The sequence below is a fragment of the Scyliorhinus torazame genome, chromosome 8 (assembly GCF_047496885.1).
Source record: "Scyliorhinus torazame isolate Kashiwa2021f chromosome 8, sScyTor2.1, whole genome shotgun sequence".
Classification (NCBI taxonomy): Eukaryota; Metazoa; Chordata; class Chondrichthyes; order Carcharhiniformes; family Scyliorhinidae; genus Scyliorhinus; species Scyliorhinus torazame.
This window is the reverse complement of record NC_092714.1, coordinates 79,925,010-79,945,269: the sequence shown is the minus strand read 5'-3', so window position 1 is coordinate 79,945,269 and position 20,260 is coordinate 79,925,010. Positions and strand designations below refer to the sequence as shown.

Below are 20,260 nucleotides of genomic sequence, written 5' to 3'. Positions count from 1 at the left end.
TGTTTATCACTCTCAGGAGCGTCCTCCTGTAACCTTATGACATCTTGGATGGTTGGCATTGACTTGTCAGAAGCAGACATATTTATAGTAGATCGTTTAGTCTGACTTAACATCTTAGGCACCATCACTTGCTGAATTTGCGCGGCTGTTCGCGCTGCACAATCTGCTCGTTCATTACCAACGTCAACTGGGGTTGTACCATTCGTGTGGGCAGCGCATTTAATAACGGAAATCTGCGCGGGCATAAGGAGGGCCTGCAGTAGGTCATTAACTAAACCCCGGTGGGATATTTGACCACACATAATCATGTCAGGTTGTTCTGATGAAATGTCACTCAAATCGCCCCTTATTGTGGTAGTTTCCTGAATCAAGGCTAAACAGTCGTGGCCAGGTGCGTCTTCATGGACAGGGGGACCACTAAGAAAACAGGCTGGATTGATAGTGGTACGGTATTTAAATGTCAGACGTGGATTGTTCAAAAGGTATATCTCATACCTATTCTGACGAGCTGCGGTATGATGCTGAGTCTGCAGTTGCCTCAGTAGTGCGATGACCGAGTGGGAGCTATACACCGTAATATCCTGTTGGAGAGTGAGAGCATGTAACGGCTATGCGATGGCATTGATTGAACGTAAATCCTGTACTAATCGGTACTGGTCTGGTTTGGCTGGTTTAGGCACAGCAAGTATGGGGGTGTTACATTCTGATTGGCAAGGGACCAAAATACCCTGTTTCAACAGCTCTTGAATTAATTTATCTATTGATGGAGCAGCTTGAGATTTCAGGGGGTATTGTCGAATGGAAGGTAGCTTTACATGATCCTTAATCATCACCTTAATAGGTGTAACATTTGTCTTTCCCACTTGTGATGGGTATTCCGCCCAGACCTGTGGATTGACATATTCCAACACATCATGTCCCCTGTGATGCTGCAGTCGAGTGTTAATCGTTTCAGGGACCTCAAAATATTTTATGGTAGTGCCGTCCGGCATGACTTGAAGTGCGTAGTCTGTTGGATCCGAATGATCCACTGCCCTCCTGACCATTCGCCCCATATCCCTGGCATGGTACTGGTCATGGACCTGACGTGTGATATGAGGGCTTACCGAAGCTGACTGTGGCCATAAATGTGGTGATATTGTAACAAAATCGGCTGTACCTTCTTTTCCCGTGACTGTGGCTGTAACCTTGACTGGCCATTCGGTCTCAAGTAATGGCCGGTATTTGTCCTCCAACTCCCTGTTTCGTCCAGTTCTGTCATAGGCCAGGGTAACGTGATGCAGTGACTGTTCAACGTCTAACGTCCACCACTGGGGGGTGATAGAAATATAGCACTGTTGTCTCATCCTCCATGATGTAACCGTTACCCCCTCATCTCCGCATTCTAGCTGTAGCTGGAAGATACACAGTAAATCTCGGGCCAACAAGTTACAGTCCAATCCAGTAGTCACTACAACCTGATGCTCTGCAGACTTATTCTCGTAAGTGACTGTCACAGGTTCAGAAATAGGATACTCACACACCTGTCCTTGGAACCCTGACAATTGCTGCGTGTGGTCGGATAATGGTAATTTAAGTGCTGATTGCACAGAAGACATGGCTGCCCCGTCCTCTTCTTCCAGTAGACCAATGGCCCCTCGGAGGGGGCTGCGGTTGTAGAGCTATTGATTCGTTCGGTGGGCCATAAAAAGGGGGTGAGGGTCCCTGTGGGTGGGTTTGGTATCCTCCTCTTCGCTGATCCACCCACCCAAAGTCACTATATTGGGGCTCCTGCTGGTAAACTACCATTTCTGCCGCTTGTTGGGGTCGCAGATCATCCTTTTTCATTACATACTCAGTCTTAACCTTTGTAACTGAGCCTCCTTCTTGGCCTACACCCTCCTTCCAATAAAATCTGACTGCCCTTGCCATCTGGGAAGGGTCGTTCTCTATCCAATTCATGTTATTACATTTCACAGCAGTAACCACAGAAGGTGGTAGGCAATGCATTAACATAGCACAATATTGAGGGGAATTCTGACCATTTTGATACAGCAAATCGCCTGACTGCCCCCGGTAGATTTCATTAAAACGCTCCAGAAATTCCTCTGGCTCTTCAGTCTTCTTAGGTTTTAGATCTAAGATAACAGAAAGATTTATGGGCCTTTGAAATGTGCTATTCAACGCATTCAAGATCTGTGTCCTTCTATCGTCGTCTAACGCATAGGCCTGCTGAAGTGCGGCATGACTAGCATAATTCAGGTGGTTAAGATAATTGCGGTACTCTGCTGGGGTTAAAATCTGCTGGACTAGGGCCCAGAGGTCCCTTAAATCAGCTTGATAAATTGAGATGGTAGTTCTCAAGGAATCCATGAAGGCAGCAGGAGATTTTTTCTATCTGGGATTGTAGACATAATAGCCATCATCTCACTGGGTGTCCATGGGAAGTAAACGTCTATCGTGGGGTTTGCTCCCACAGTCACTGCGTCAGGGTTTCGCATCTTCCTAATCGGTAACTGTCTCCGAATGTCACCAGGGGGCACTCTAGCTATTTCCCCTGGTTGTTCCAGGACTTCAACATCTCTCCCTGTCACTAGGGGGAGTTCTTTCTCTTCAAAATAATCTGTTTCAGTTTCCTTTGTTCCCGAACCTTGTGGTTTCTGCTTAGTTTGGAGAGACTTAGGTGATATGTTTACTTTTCCAAATTATTGAATTTTTCTTTTTCTGTCAATTCAAGGCCAGCCATTGAACTACGTAGCTCATCTCTTGTTTGACCCGCGTCTTTCCTCTACTTGCGCTTTTTTTAAAAACTTAAAAATGTTTGAAAATTCAAATTGAATTACTGCAACTTGCAAGCTTAGCTCTGATCTCAACTCAGAACTAAATGTACAATTTGCTTAACACAAACTTGTATAACATTTACAACTTAATTATTTCTTTATCTTAACAATTTTTCTTTTACAAGTTTTTTTTTCTTTTACATACACAAGTATTAGCAAAATCAACTATCATCTCCAGATTTACACTTTTTAAAATGGTGTCCATGATCTTCTTTAAGTTTCTATTAATCTCCAGATAAAATGAGATAAACCTTATTTCAAGTAAGTAAAACTTAAGATTCTGGCAATTTCAATCAATTGCTTTCGAAAATAATAACTTTAATCAAAGAGGTGGAGAAACCCACTGGTTTCCTTTAATTAATTCAAAACGTAACTTTGCTGGTGTTCACTGACTCAAAGGAAAGGTATCCGATTACACTACAGACTGGTGCTGTTATCTCAAGGCCTGAGTGAGAAGCACTGTCTGTCTTTAACTTTGCCTGCTGCTGTTAACCCTTTGAGAGACTTCTGCTTCAACCAATATGCAGCATTCCCCACAATCTCAACTAGTCCTCGGAACTGCGTTTTTCGCCAATACAGTCCAAGGAGACAATTTTAGCTTAATCAACTATATATTTAAAACACTCACACATAGAGTTGAACCATCTTCAGATTTAAAAACAGTTATACTGGACTGAACCTTCAGTACTGAAGTCCCATCAGCCCCTGAACCCATATAATAGACTGAACCTTCATTACTGAAGTCCCATCAGCCTCTGAACCCTTATACTTGGAATTGAATCATCATTTGAGATGTCACATCAACCCAAAACCCTAACCCAAGCCGAAACAACAATATGAAATCCCATCAATTAAATTGCTAATCCCCAGACTGACCTGTGATTTCGTCGAGGCGGTCTTTCTGTGCCAACCGCGAGTGACCAGACTAATCAGACGATAAGAAGAGGGGAACAATCAATGCGCGGTCATTTTCCAGTTCTACATTGAGGGCCCTCGTTCCCCATCCTCCTGTTCATAATCAGTCTAATTCTGATTTCGCAGTTGGACCAGGATCGCCCTGAGAAATCCCGGTTTTCGGCACCAAATGTTGGTTCCCAAATTTCTTTATCCGTCAGTCTGGCCTCAATAAAAGTTGAGAGGGATTTGCAAGTATAACAAAAGTTATTTTATTCAGCTTGCAAGCTACCTAGTCCACAGTGATACAGATAACATGTTGCTTTCTGCAGCCCCGGGAACTAAGTGAATGTCCCAGACAAAGAGATCAGTACTGATACATTCAAATGGCATCAAGTTTCACATACTCTACACCCATAGGTCATCCTATGTCCCTCCTGACTTGTTTGATCTATTCTGATTGGCTCACTTCCAATCCCTTTCTCCGGCCCCTATCAGTTCAGCATCACTCTCATAGACACACCTCTTCCTGCTTTTTCCCATGCGGTCTAAAATCCTTTGTCTCTACTTGCCAGAATCAAAGTGGCTTATTTCTACATTACATTAACTAATATCTCTAAAGTAACTATTTTATATCACATTCGTCACCACTGATAGACATCTTCAGAGGCTCATCATCTGCCTCTGGCTCAACTTAGTCCTGGTCTCCAGCAGTGCTCCCAATGTTGACGCCCTGGGAACTGTCTGCTTGTGCTGCCACCTCATGTAAGTATGATGTGCCCTCACTGCTGTACACTACCAGCAGAGACAACAATCTAAAGCTCACCAATGTGAGTTTCTGAGCTTGTGCCTCCATCTGAATGACAGCATGACGCAGGTACAGGAACAATGTCTTCTTGGGTGCCTTACGGGGATCCGCAGGGTCGCCTGCAACTCCTTTAGATTGTGCATCTGCAGAAGGAAGTGAATTTAATCATCACAGTCACTATATGTGCTAGGTGGCCTGCTGAGGCAGTGTAGAGATGCTGCATGATGCTATCTGCAATGGAGCTTCAATGGGCACTCTGGCTGGGACAGTCACTGATTCTCAACCAGAGGAAACATCTTCAAATTCACTGTCAAAACCCTTCAATACTTTTTAAAAATCAACGAAATGTCCTCTAGACCTGACCTTTGGTAGCAACAGTCATTGTCTCCCATCTCGTAAACGATATTTCCCCATCATCGGCATCTACCTGGTAAATATAAGTTGTACACTCTATTGTTTTACTTGATTGCATATAATCCAAAATTGCAAACAATTCTCTTAACTATGACCTAAACAATGATTTGTGCACGTTACCATTACATCCTCACCCATGTACATTGTAAATGCTGTTGAACTTTTAATGAATTATCTAGGTGTACTCCCACCTTTAGGAAATTATACATTTGAATCCTAGGATCTCTGTTGATCCCCAACCTTCAGTATCTTTCAATTAAATGCACAAAATATATTCCTGCATACTTACCCACATTAATTTACATTTTTCACATATCTTCCTGTGCCACTAATCAATACTGTTTTCCTGAAGCTTTTTTACACGCTTCCTCATCTTTTGCCATACCTCCTTGCAATTTAAAAAAAAAAATTTAGAGTACCCAATTCTTTTTTTCCCAATTAAGGGGCAATTTAGCGTGGCCAATTCACCTACCCAGCACATATTTTTGGGTTGTGGGGATGAGACCCATGCAGACAGTGGGAGAATGTGCAAACTCCACACGGACAGTGACCCGGGGCCGGGATCGAACCCGGATCGAACCCGGGTTCTTGGCACTGTGAGGCGGCAGTGCTAAGCACTGTGCTGCCCCACCCCTTGCAATTTTAAAGTGGTGTTCGCCAGCTCCATGTCCAAATGATTTTTCTATACCAAGTAGCCCCAAACTGATTGCTGGGATAAACCATTTCCAATCTTTCTATGGTTTGAGGGACATCTATTTCCTCGGTGAGTGTTTGTTTCCTGTCTTGTTAGGCAGTCTTCTATCTATGTTGCTACATTTATTATACATGCACCTGTATCACTCAACCACACTTAGTGAACCCTTGGGAAGCAATAGATCAGTGTTTTTTTTTAGTGCTTCTGGAGAATGTGTACTAATGATTATATTGTTTTCATGTAGCTCCTTTATGCTCCTTGTGATATGGTTATTCCGAAAGTACACCTCTTTGGCCCAGGTAAGATATAAAATTTAAAATGCAGTGCAGTAATTAATAAGTGTGCTCACTCAACCAATTTCTAAGCACCAAAATCTCTTTAGAGTTTTTCCCACTCTGATCATTGACCTCCGTGTTGGATGCTCTTGAATGCGAAAGATTGCATGTCTGCTGAGGAGAAAAAATATATCTCCACCTTGGTGTAGTCATATTAATAGAATGAGCATTTAGTTAACTCACTAGCTATCAATTCCATTTTGTTGATTGAGAATAAAGGCACAAATTTTGATAGTTGATGTGGCACAAATGTTTGAAGTAACACCCATTGTTATCATAGTTTGTATACACTTCATATGCAGAATGCCACAGACTTATTTAAATGTTTATTTAAAATATTTAAATAAATGTTGATTATTTAAATAGAAGATTTGTGTGCTCAGACTGAATGAAGCACGGCCTACTTAACACAACAGCAAAACACTGCAGATGTTGGCAATCTGAAATAAAAACAGAAAATACTTGGCGGATACAGCAGCATCTGTGGATGGTGCTGTTGAGGTTGATGAACTTTCTGATGAAAGGCCATTGACCTCAAACGTCAATTCTATTTCCCTCTGCACAGATGTTGCCAAACCTGCTGAGTATTCCCATTTGTGTAATGTTATGTTTACTTTCAGCTTCTTTTAATAATTGCAGTTGTGAATCTGTTGTTCAAGATTGCATGTAACAAAGGTTTAAAAGCGTCTTGATAATTTTAGTTTCAGTACATGCACGCCATTATAGAACACTTAGATTTGGTTTAACATAAACTTCTATTTTATTTAATAAGTAGTGTTCATAATGGACAATTTAACTTGAAGGAGTTTTGGTGAAGAAACGGGATTAATCCTTACACTTGAAGCCATATTGTCACTCCTGTAGCTAAACCTAAGCTCTGTCAATTTTAGTGATCAGCAGCAAGCTTATTTTTTTCCCTCTATGCTAATTCTCTCAGTTATCCTATATAATAAAAGATTTAAAAAGGTTATGCTGGTCAAATACTTGTTAATTTGAAAACAGATCTCTACTGGCATTGTTCAATGCGTCAGAAACTGCTCATGTTACCAACAAAGTGAGAACAGGGAACGTGGTACAGGAAGTAGTTACAAAACTTTCAGAAAGCGCTTTCTGTGTGCAAGACTTTTATTACCTAATACTTGGGTAAATTGAATGATGTACGACTTTCAATGGAAAACTGAATGATGTACTAATTTCAATGGAAAGATATTGTTCCCTTTTGAATGCTGTTGTGTTGTTAAGAGTTACAGTCATGTTGCTGAAGCAATAATTATTGGTGTGTGCAAATATGTAACTTCGATATGTTAAGTTGGATCACATTTTTTTTCCAGTTGGATCACATTCTTGAAACCTGAAATCCTGTTTAGATTTTTAGAAAAAATGTTCAACTGATTAAATCTGAGTTGAGCCACAAAGATAAGCAAGATTCCAATCCAATAAATTAGTGTTTTTAAATAATTTGCCAAATCTTTAGCAGGACTCACATTGAATGATGACCACTTGAATGCGGTACTGAAGGGTGCTCAGCAACAGGTGATATATTATTAGGCTCCAGTGTTGAATATTTTCAGGATAAAATGGAAAGAAACATTGAAGAACAATAGCGATTAGGGAGGTGCCATGATGTGCTGCCTCCCATTAAGGTTGTAATAATGTTTTTGAAACATTTGTCTCTGTGGAGAAGAATTTCCTTTAGTACCTCTCCTGATGGTCTGTCTTTAGTTCAGAGATTGTCTTGAATTTGCAGGTGAAGCACCTGGATGGGGCACCGGTAGTACTAGTTAACGTGTCCGCACCCAACTGGGATGACACGAGCTTCATCATGAAGACCATGGCAGAAATCCCTGACATAGCGACGCATCGACTAATCATGGGGTGGGGGGACTTCAACTGTGTACACGACCCAAAGACAGACAGATCAAACCCCAAAACGGGGAAAACCTCAAGCATGGCAAGGGAACTCAGTCACTTTATGGAGCAGATGGGAGCGGTGGACCCCTGGAGGTTTGCCCACCCGGGGAAGAAGGAATTCTCCTTCTTCTCCCCAGTACACAACGTATACACCAGAATTGACTTCTTTGTGGTAGGGAAAACGGTGCTTCCGGGGATAGACAAGGTGGAATACTCCACAATTGTGATATCAGACCACGCTCCACACTACATGGATGTGAGGCTGGAGACGGGCAGGGCCCAACGCCCCACATGGAGGTTGGACGTCGCCCTACTAGCGGACAAGGCCTTCAACGAAAGGTTATCACGGGCCATTGCAGAGTACACCGAGAACAACCAGAACGGGGAGGTCTCACCTTCCACGTTCTGGGAAGCACTAAAGGCCGTACTAAGAGGGGAAATCATCGCTTTCAAAGCACGAAGAGATAGGGAGGAACGGGCGGCTAGGCAGCAGCTGGTCGACTTCATACTGGAGGTAGACCGTAAATACTCCGAGGCCCCGACCGTAGAGCTCCTGGCGGAGAGAAAAGAGCTTCAAAGGAACTTTGATCTGCTCTCCACCAGGGAAGCAGTGCACCAACTCCACCAGGCACGTGGGATCCTATACAAACACGGAGACAAAGCCAGCAGCCTGTTGGCACACCAGCTGAGAAAGCAGGCAGCCACCAGAGAAATTGCACAAATCAGGGATACCAGAGGCACTCTAGAAACAGTACCAGAAAAGATCAACAAAACCTTCAAGGCCTTCTACCAAGGGCTGTACACCTCAGAGCCCCCAATGGGGGTGTCTGGGATGAAACGGTTCCTTGATAGACTGGACATTCCAGTCGTGGGGGAGGGCAAAAAACGGGGCTTGGAAGCACCACTAGCACTGGGAGAGATCATGGAGAGCATTAGCTCCATGCAGGCGGGGAAGGTGCCGGGACGGATGGGTTCCCGGCGGACTTCTACAAAATATTTGCGACTGCACTGGCCCTGCACCTGCGGGAGATGTTCACAGACTCGCTAGCAAGGGGCACACTGCCGCCCACGCTAGCACAGGCCTCAATCTCGCTGATACCTAAGAAAGACAAAGACCCAACGGAATGTGGGTCATACAGATCCATCTCACTGCTGAATGCAGACGCCAAAATACTGGCTAAAATCCTAGCCAAAAGGTTAGAAGACTGTACCTGAGGTGGTCGCAGAGGACTAGACGGGCTTTGTCAAAGGTAGACAGCTTACCTCGGACATCAGGAGCCTGCTGAACGTGATAATGACCCTCTCCGGGGAGAGAACACCAGAGGTGATCGTCTCCCTAGATGCAGAAAAGGCCTTTGACAGAGTCGAATGGAAATACCTCATAGACCTACTGAAGCGGTTCAGGCTTGGAACAGGGTTCACCTCCTGGGTAAAGCTCCTATACAACGCTCCCATGGCGAGCGTACGGACCAACAATACCAACTCCCGATACTTCCAGCTGCACAGGGGCACCAGACAAGGATGCCCACTGTCCCCGCTGCTGTTCGCTCTAGAGATCGAACCACTAGCAATCGCGCTCAGAGCAGCAAAAAGCTGGAGGGGGATCCGAAGTGGCGGCAGAGAGCACAGAGTCTCACTCTATGCAGATGACCTGCTCCTCTATATTTCGGATCCACAGAGCAGCATGGACGGAATCATCGCGCTCCTGAAAGAGTTTGGCGCCTTCTCGGGCTACAAACTCAACATGAGCAAAAGCGAGATCTTCCCGGTACACCCACAAGTAGGGGAGGCAGCACTAACGGGGCTGCCGTTTAAACAAGCCCAACACAAATTCCGCTACCTGGGGATCCAAATAGCCCATGACTGGAAAGGGATCCACAAATGGAACCTCACCAGTCTGACCGAGGAAGTAAAAAAGGACCTGCAAAGATGGAACACACTCCCACTCTCCCTCGCGGGGAAAGTCCAGACGATCAAAATGAACGTGCTGCCCAGGTACCTCTTCCTATTCAGATCCATCTCGATCTACATCCCCAAGGCCTTTTTCAAAGCACTGGACAAACTAATCATGGCGTTCGTAGGGGGGGGGGGGGGGGAGAATGCTATGATCCCATCGAAGGACCTACAAAAAACAAAATCCAGGGGGGGGCTAGCCCTCCCAAACCTACAACTTTACCACTGGGCGGCAATGGTCGAGCGAATCAGGAGATGGATCAAGGATCCAGAAGCCGAGTTGGTGCTCGCGGAAGAGGCCTCCTGCATGGGGACCTCCCTCCGGGCCCTCGCCACGGTGGCACTCCCATCCCCATCCCCACCCAAAAAACACTCCAGCAGCCCGGTGGTCATAGCCACCCTCCAGTCCTGGAACCAACTACGGCAACAATTTGGCCTGACCAGAATGTCGGGTAAAGCTCCCATCTGCAACAACCATAGGTTCACGCCAGAGCTGACTGACGCCACCTTCAAAAGGTGGGGATAGGACGGCGGGACACTAACAGTCAGGGACCTATACACGGACGGCAGGATCGCAACACTGGGCGAACTGACAGAGAAATTCCAGCTAGCCAGGGGGAACGAGCTAAGGTACCTGCAACTAAAAAACCTCCTACGAAAGGAGACAGGGACACAGCCACCATGACAGACACTACTGGAAGAGTTACTGGACGCAAGCATACCAGATAAAGGAAACTGTAGTGACATGTATGACCGACTGGTAGAAGGGGCCGACACCGTATTGGATGCAATAAGAATGAAGTGGGAGGAGGACCTGGGGATCGAAATAGGGTGGGGACTCTGGAGCGAAGCGCTGCATAGGGTCAACTCCACCTCCACGTGCGCAAGGCTCAGCCTGATGCAACTAAAAGTGGTACATAGAGCCCACTTAACAAGAACCCGTATGAGTAGGTTCTTGCTGGTGGAGGACAGATGTGAGCGGTGCCAAGGAGGCCCAGCCAACCACGCCCACATGTTCTGGTCCTGCCCCAGACTTATGGAGTACTGGACAGCCTTCTTCGAGGCAATGTGCAAAGTGGTGGGGGTGAGGGTGGAGCCATGCCCGAAAGTGGCGGTCTTCGAGGTTTCAGACCAGCCAGATCTATTCCTGGGGAGGAGGGCGGATGCCCTTGCCTTTGCCTCCCTGATCGCCTGCTGTAGAATCCACTCAAAGCTGAAGACCGGCTGTCCGACCTCTCGGAATCTCTCCAAGTGGAGAAAATCAAATTCGCCATCCGAGGGTCAGATGACGGCTTCCACAGAACGTGGGAGCCATTCACCCAATTGTTCCGAGACCTGTTTGTGGCCAACAAACAAGCGGAAGAATAGCCAGGTAGCCAAGAAACAGGGGAGAGTAGCCAAAGCATGAGAGGCAGAGATAGACCGGGAGAGGGGGGGGGGGGGGGGGGGCGGGCGGGGGACAGCCAAATCTAAGAGGAAGGAAAGGCGAGCCACAGGGGGGGGGGTGCAGGAACGGGGAGAGGGGGGTAGAGGGAAGAGGCGGAACAATAGAGGAGAGCCAGGGAGGGGGAGGGGGGAGGCAGGGAAACGTTAACAAACTTAACGTTCACAGGAACAGAGAAAACGGGGAAGACGGGAGGGCCGCAGAAGCGGAAGTGCGCAGAGGCGGAACGAGACGACAACGGCAGCGAACTCCGTCTGGGAGAAGCAAGGGATGACAACACCACGAACAGATGTCTACTTATGTGTGTAAATAATTTTGCCAAGTGTACAGAGCTGCTGCTGTTGAGCGGGGGCATAAGTCCGATGGCTTCTCAGGGAAAATTAAAACGTCAGCAGCAGCAGCGACCCGTAGGGGAGTGGGGGTGAGTGCTCCGTTGGGAGGGTGTGGGAAGACTGAGGCGCGTGGGGTCACGTCTAGTCAATTGCTATTGTATATTCTCTTTTTCCACGATGTTAATGTTCATTCTATTTTGCTGTGTTAGGATTATTACTATTTAGTATGAAAAACTTTAATTAAAAAAATATTTTAAAAAGAATTTGCAGGTGATGATATTCTTATGTGTCTGCTGCCCTTGTCCTTCTAGATGGTAGTGGTCGTGGGTTTGGAAGGTGCTGCATATGGAGCATTGGTGAATCCTGCAGTGCATCTTTTGATGGCACACACTATTGCCACTGTGCGTCGGTGGTGGAGAGAGTGAATGTTTGTGGGACGATGTTGCCGATTTATCTTTACTATGCTCTTTACTCTGGCTCTGTTCCAATTAGGGCAATCAGTGAATTTACCTTCTTTCTGTATTGTCTATGTCCGAATGCTTAGAGTCGCCAGGTATCGAATGATACCCACCACAAGTTTCAACCGGCTATCAATCAAAGAGCCAAACACCAGTTAGTTAGTTCAAGATCAAGGGTACTTTATTTACATACAATCAATCATGCAACATAAACACTACTAGGTGACTACTCCTATTACTAAGACAACCTGTACTTAACTTCGGTTTAGGTCAGGAAACAGTGGCCGCTGTTCAATTCTGGATCTTTTGGGTTCGAAGGGGTAACTGCTGCTCAGCTGGGCTCATCCGTCTGGTAGCGGGCGTTGAACTCGAACTTGCTTCTGGTGTTGCTGTGATTGGCGATGACCGTGACCGGGGTACCAAGGCCAAAAGAGAGCGAGCATATGGCGAACTCTTCCTTTATACTTGGGGGCTTTTGCGCTCTTTTGGGCAGTCCTTCGATTTGGGCCTTACTAATTAGGTGATCCCTGAACACTCCGTTCAATTCCTTAACCAATAAGTGGGTGGGAGTCTGGATGACTGGGCGTGTCTCAAGCGATCATTGACCCCGTTGTTTGTGTTTCCCTTGGAGAGGGAGTGGCGCCGAAATGTCTGGGACTGTCCCAGTAGCTGGAGTACCAGTCCTTTGTGTTGGGGGAGATGGGCCATCACTGCTAATCGGCCTGATTAACATGCTAATGGGACAGGGTTTCGATACCGTCTGGACTTTGCTGACAAATATGCATTTCAGGCTCAGAACCTGCCTGACTCTTGGCTTGTCCATTTTACCCATCAGTCTTTGCGAGTTGCTCTGTGCTTAGTTGGAAGTGGCCATCCCAGATGGCTACTATGGGTGCCAATCAAGCTTTGTCTTGGCTGTTGTCAAGCTTCTTGAATGTTTGAGCTGCACTCATGCAGGCAATTGGAGATTCCATCACACTCCTGACTGTGCCTTGTAGGTTGTGAACAGGCTTTGGAAGTCAGGAAGAGAGTTACTCACCGCAGGATTCCTAGCCTCTGACCTGCTCTTAAAGCCATAGTATTCATATAGCTGGTCCAACTCGGTTTCTGGTCAGTGATGCACCCTAGGATGCTATGTTATAGCCTTCTGTTAATGGCCTCCCTCTACCACTCACTTTTAAGTGCTGCAATCTACTGGCAGAGGCAGAAATAATAGAAGTTTCAGAAAAAAAATCGGGGAAATTCCTCTCTAATCCTCCAAAAGCTTCCTTTTTGATTACGGTAGACTAAAGGGTTTTGCTTTCTTGTAATAGCTGCAGTGAAAATTTGAATCCATTACATCTGTAACTCCTGAACGCACAATTTGTTGACAAAACAAACAGATCAATAACTTAGCCATGATTCCATAGATTCTCTACAGTACAGAAGGAGGGTAATTGGACCATCTCGTCTGCACCGACCCTCCAAAAGAGCACTCTATCTAGGCCCAGACCATGGCCTATCCCTGTAACCCTGCGCATTGATCATAGCCAATCCATCTAATCTGCACATCTTCGGACTGTGGGAGGAAATTGGAGCATCCAGAGGAAACTCACTCAAGCACAGGAAGAATGTCCAAACTCCACACGGGTAGTCATCTAAGGTCGGATTTGAACCCGGGTCCCTAACGCTGTGAGGCAGAAGTGCTAGACACCGTGCCACCCTCATTCACTTGAGTGTTACCAGTGTTTTGATCCGGCTCGATGTGCCCCACAGTACAATCCAAGCATTTTGCATCAGAGCCTAAATGGGCCTGCCCACAATCATCACCACATTCTTCTGTCCATTGAGGCACAATACTGTGTTAGCCAGAAAGTGTTATTTAGAAATTAGCTAATTAAACAAAATTACATGGCCAACATGACAAGTGACTATATAGTAGTATATTCCTGAGTATTAAAATACTTCAACATTAAAAAAAATAACAAGGGACAACCTTTTAATTAATGCCATGTCTCAAAGTACTTTAAAAAGGAGGCAAATAACGTAGAGGAACCAAATTCACATAGATTTGTTTTCCATCCACACTTCTAGTTTACTGCCTAAGCCGTGAGGTTGAAAATCATCCACTTCCTTTTGGACTAATTTCCACAACTTCCCCAAGTGCAAGTTATCAAGGCTCATAAATATAATGACCGTGAGCCTTATCCTTATCAGGTGACAAACTACTCCCCCCGTGCTACACATAATTTTTTTAAAAAAGGCAGCCCCAATCCCTAGAAATTGTGGTAAACGATCGGACTAATACTCCCTTGATGAAGTATATATGCTTTTCCCCACAATGCAGTCTTGTGTTTTATTTTAACAATGAAAGCTGTCCTTGGCAGCTCTGAGTCCTAATAATGCTACTTTGCTGTCTAAGCACATATCAGCAAAAGGCTCTGGATAGAATGCATCCAGCATAATGGGAGCAGCCAGAGAATCCAATAACAATTAACTACTAGTCAGAGCACAGCTGTAGGCGGAGAAATATTCTGAAAACACTAAACCTTTTGTGCTTTTCAACTCTCTCTCCTACTTGTGTTCACTGACTGGGCCTTGTAGCTGCCACTCTGCTGCTTTTCAATTCACCATCAAATGTTTCCAGGTCATAGCCCAACATCAGCACCCCCCCTTCAATTCACCAGTACCTTGTCCCCTACTCAATTTTGGTACCTGACCTGAGCACCTCTTACCTCTTTTGAATCTGTTTTTGTGCGTGTGTTAGAAAAATAATGACTTGGTGACATTGCAGGATTTTAGATGTCAGAAAATTAGCACTCATGATTAATTTTTACTAAAATTTGAAAATGTAAGAACAGGTTGTGGTGGAAATTCTGTGGATTATAGTCCAATCATTTATCGAAATTCCCAGAGATTTAGATTCATTTAATTTCAAGTGACACTTTAAGGGCCTAGTCCTGTGCTGTAATTTTCTTTGTTCTTTCCATTAGGGCGGGGCAGTATGGTTGGTGTAGGCTTGGAGGGCCGAAATGCCTGTTCCTGTGCTGTAATTTTCTTTGTTCTTTGTTCAAAGTGCAAAACACCTGTTTTTACAAATGAATGCACCTTGGTATAAATACTTCACAGGTTGTATAAGCATATTGCTCGTATTGAAGTAGAATTTCCATAGCTCATCCTACTGCTGCTAATCAGGCTCTTGTTTACACTGTGTCCATGGGCTGCATGGGTTGTCCCGAGAGGGAGATCTGTGGTTTGTGCCAAAGCCTTCCATTCAGATGGAAATTAGATGTCACAGGGGAGCTACAGTCCTGGCACCTGGGTAGGGCAGACCCTTGCTTCATCAATGCTGACCTGTACCTAGTGCTAGAGGCCATGAGGGTGAGTAAGGATGTGCTCTTCCCAGTGGGGGCTGGGAAGAGACCACCTCATTATGCAGCGGAGGCAGCTCTCTATTATCTCTTGCTGTTGCCCCACCACTCGAGGGTCCTTCAAGTTGCACACTTCTCTGGAGAGCATAGCAGATTATCACAATGACTGAAATCCTGGCAAACATCATCTGACTGGTTGAGGCACCAGAATTGCATCTTCAGATGTCTGATAGCCTAATTAATGGTGGTTTTGCTGAGAATTCTTGGTGTCTCCTGCCTTCTGTGCAACTGTCTTGGACATCTACAGTGGAGTCATTTTCCTTGTCCATTATGATCCATTCATGCACTGTGTGGATGGGAATGAAGATCTGAAGCAGCCTGGATTGCCAGAGGATGAAGGGATCATGGCAGCTGTGGTGAAGAAAGTGAGCACACACATGGAGAAAGCTCTTGTTGTAGACCAGTTGACTATGGCAGCCCTTCCTGTTGATGGATCACACTGGTTGGTCACTGGGTGCCTTGATAGCCATACAGGTGCAATTGATGATGCTCTGCACCTCAGGGAATCGAGCAATGGAGCCTAAATCCATTGCATGACCACTTCTGTCTGGAATTGAATATTCTGTCCAGCTCTGTCAAAAGGAGCATCAGTGAACAGTGAGATTCAGCGGTTTGCTGTTTTTTGAGATGTGACTGAGGTTCGCAACAGATCCTTGGAAGGAGTCAGAAGTGAGGAAATTCAAGGCTAGTCTGACAGACAGCCGCTGGCAAGTTATGGTGACCAGTGCTATGAGGTGCAGGATCCTCGGCGACAAAGGCATGGATGCCTGTGATCATCTGCCAGGGGTGTCGCAGTCTCTTGGGGCACTGGGTCTTGGTCAATTCTGGGTATCTCAAGTGTTCGACCCGATGTTGAGGTTTTGGCTTCTGTTGCCTTTCTGTCTCTCTTTCTTCCCCTCATGCCTGGGGCTCCACTTTTCCTGCAAAGTGTGTTGTCCCTCATTCCCAACCTGGCCCAAAATTTCAATATGTTGTCTCCATTGTCAGCTGGAATCTTCTTTCTGGCAGGTGGCTGCCCTGTTGTCCTTGTCAGTCTTGCTGCTTATTCTTCTGCCCTGCAGTGCCAGGGTGGAGTGCTGACTCTGTTTAAAGCTTATGCGCTGAGTATCCACTTTTCCTGCTAAACATGCTGCACCGTGTCCTGTTATGCTTTGTCCCCCTGACCCTCTCATGGGGCTGGCCATGACTAGCTGTCTCCCAAACTGTTTCTGAAGGTGCAGGCCCCCCCCCCCCCTCTCAGAAATCCTTAATGAGCTTTTAGAGGATCTTAATTGGCTTGAATTTAGAGAGTGAGCAGAATTCCTGACCTGATCTTTCCTCCCTTGGTGCTGCACCTCAAGGTCGACATGCCTACAGAGAGTCATGTTATGGAGAGTGCAGCAGAGGACCCCAATGACTGAGATCCTCGTAGGAAGGCTTTGGAGGACATCAAGACACCAGGATTGACGCCTTGAAATCGACATGACACCTAGCACTGGTATTTTCCCAGGTCCCCGTTTTTGTTTCTGCTTTCGGAGAGCCCCAGCAATTCAGCTCTATATCTCACATCCATTCAAATGTTTTCTTGTGGGCTGTCTGGGTTATAGTGCAAAACATGGCCATTAAATATGTTAATTGGAACCAAGCTCCTCTTGGGGCAAAAGTAATGTTTGAGCTCAGTCTAATTGCTGCAAATCATTTTTCAACAACTTTTTTATACAGGGCTCCTGAGTTTCAGTATAAGATGTTTCAATACAGCCATTTCAAAGCATAGAGATGATGTGTTCATTGGAGAAAATGTTTTTCAAAATCTGTTCATGAAATTTATTGTATTTGACAGCTGGGCTGCTGACATTTTCAAAATGTATTTGAAATTATGCTTTGTATATGTTAAGTTAATGTGAAATTTATATGTGATTTATTAGGTAGTATGTCTGGGCATTGGGGTGTCCTTATGATTTGCAAAATTATTAAAGTTATGGAGAAGTCTTGCATATTTAACATCTATTCCAACCTTTTCAGTTTACTCATCAATAGTTTTTCTAAGAGCATTTTCTGAATCATTTTGTGAAAAATGTTTTACTTTAGGTTTGTCTGGATGAGAAATTTTCTTTGTCACTACATTAGTGTTCATTAAGCTTCATTTATTTTACAAATTAGTATAATTTTTAAAAATTGCCGTCTGTGCCTACAATATCCTTTCAACATTAATTCCCTTAACTGAACAAATACTTTGTCTGAAATCTTCCATCCTTGTTCACAGCTGGGATTTCTTGGTGCCGCTGGAAGTGAATGGAGTTTTGGCTGGAGCGCCAAGTTTTCCATTCTCACTCGCAACGGGTCCTGCCAGGAACGAAACCGGAGATTTCTGTCCTCTGTCTTATTAGATTCCTGTAAGACCATAAGAAATAGGAAGACGAGTAGGCCATTCGGCCTCTCTAGTCTGCTCCACCATTTAATAGGATCATGGCAGATCCGACATTCCTCATATTCACTTTCCTGCCCTTTCTCCGTAAACCTTGATTCCCTTGCTGATCAAAAATCTGTCTAGCTAGACATGGTGGCGCCGGAGTTGAGAGTCACTAGGCTAGCTGCTTTGAGCTAGTCAACGGGAGCGAGGTGGGGTGTGTGTATACAGCCAGTATATGGCAGGGGTTAGGTTACAGGGGGTTGTTGCTTGGGGGGGGGGGGGAGAAGATGATCTGCTGACGAGGGAGGGAACTGAACCAGGTAACAGGGAAGAGGTCGGGGGTGGGGGCTGCCAAGAGGCGGACCGGGGGGGGGGGCGCGCCACATGGGCAGGGGGTGGGCCCATGAAGGGGGATGGCTGATCGGCACAGGGTGCCCTCCAACCAGGCTGATCACCTGGAATGTTCGAGGGTTAAACGGGCCGGTCAAGAGGCACGTGTGTTCACGCACTTACGGGCTCTGAAGGCGGATGTAATGTTGCTGCAGGAGACACATTTGAGAGTGGCGGACCAGATTAGATTACGGAAGGGCTGGATTAGCCAGGTCTTCCATTCGGGGCTTGACGCTAAGACCAGAGGGGTCGCGAGCATGATTAACAAACGGGTTCAATTTTAGGCGGACAGCACAGTTGCGGATGGGGGTGGTAGATTTCTATGGCCGGGGTAAGCTTGAGGGGGTGAGGGTGGTCCTAGTGAATGTTTACGCTCCAAACTGTGATGATGTAGATTTCATCAAAAGGCTGTTGGGGAAAATCCCCGACTTGGATTCGCATCAGCTGATTATGGGTGGGGACTTTAATACAGTCCTTGATCCCGACCTGGATCGGTCGTGCTCCAGAATGGGCAGGGTCCCGGCAATGGCAAGGGAACTGAGGGGGTTCATGGAACAAATGAGGGGGTAGACCTCTGGAGAATCAGTCGGCTGACGGGGAAGGAGTTCTCGTTCTATTCACATGTTCACAAGGTTTACTCTTGTATTGACTTCATTATTATGAGTAGGGACTTTTTGGAGGGGGTGAGGGATACAGAATACTCGCCGATCACTATTTCGGACCATGCTCCACATTGGGTCGACCTGCAGGTCTGCAAAGAAAGGTTAGAGGTGGGATTGTTGGCAGATGAGGGTGTGTGTGAGAGAGTGGGAAATGCATGCAGAACTACCTGCAGGTCAACGATACAGGGACAGTCTCAGCGGCAGTGCTCTGGGAGGCGCTGAAGGCGGTGGTGAGAGGGGAACTGATCTCAATCCGAGCCCATAGGGACAGAACGGACAGGGCGGAGATGGACAAACTGGTTCAGGAGATGATACGGCCGGACAGGGAATATGTGGAGTCCCCGAGGGCAGAGCTATTTAGGAACGATGGAGACTGCAGGCGGAGCTGGGTGCGCTATCCACTGGGAAGGCCGTAGAGCAGCTCAGAAAGGCAAGGGGCGCGGTGTATGAGTATTGGGAGAAAGCCAGTAGAATGCTTGCACAGCAACTTAGGAAGAGGGAGGCGGCCAGGGAAATAGGGACGGTAGTGGATGGGGCAGGGAACCAGGTTGGAGACCCGGCAGGATTGAACAGGGTATTCAGGGACTTTTACAGCAAGCTGTATACCTCGGAACCTCCCACGGGGCCGGAGGGGATGAGGCGCTTCTTAGATGGGCTGACCTTCCCAAAAGTGGGCAGGGGGATGGTAGAGGGGCTGGGGGCCCCGATTAGGGCTGAAGAAGTAATGGGGGGGCCTGAAGGCCATGCAGTCGGGTAAAGCCCCGGGGCCGGATGGGTATCCAATGGAGTTCTACAAAAAGTTCTCGGGGATAGTGGGGCCGGAGCTGGTTAGGGTGTTTAATGAGGCGAGGGACAATGGGGTGTTACCCCCGACGATGTCGCAAGCCACCAACTCGCTGATATTAAAACGGGATAAAGATCCGGAAGCCTGTGGGTCCTGTGGCCAATCTCCTTGATTAATGTTGACGCTGAACTACTGGCCAAGATCCTGGCGTCCAGAATCGAAGACTGTGTACCGGACATGATTGTGGAGGACCAAATGGGGTTTGTAAAGGGCACGCAGCTGGTCGCCAACCTAAGAAGGCTACTCAATGTGATTATGATGCCCCCGGAGGGCAGAGAGGTGGAGGTAGTGATGGCAATGGATGCCGAGAAGGCTTTTGACCGGGTGGAGTGGGAATATTTATGGGAGGTGCTGGGACGGTTTGGGTTTGGGGAAGGCTTTGTGGACTGTGTTAGACTGCTATATCAGGCCCCGGAGGCTAGTGTAAGGACAAACTGGACGACATCTAAGTATTTTCGACTATACCGTGGGACAAGACAGGGGTGCCCCCTCTCTCCATTGCT

General features: G+C 46.4%; 1 protein-coding gene across 2 annotated transcripts in view; it reads left to right on the top strand.

Annotated features, from left to right (window-relative positions):
* LOC140427968 (uncharacterized) overlaps window positions 1-20,260 on the top strand; it is a 426,464-nt gene that overhangs the window by 22,710 nt on the left and 383,494 nt on the right. For both annotated transcript variants that reach the window (XM_072513883.1, XM_072513881.1), the window contains exon 3: window positions 5,874-5,928. In XM_072513883.1, the coding sequence (XP_072369984.1) occupies window positions 5,874-5,928 (55 nt within the window). The remainder of the gene's footprint in view (window positions 1-5,873; window positions 5,929-20,260) is intronic.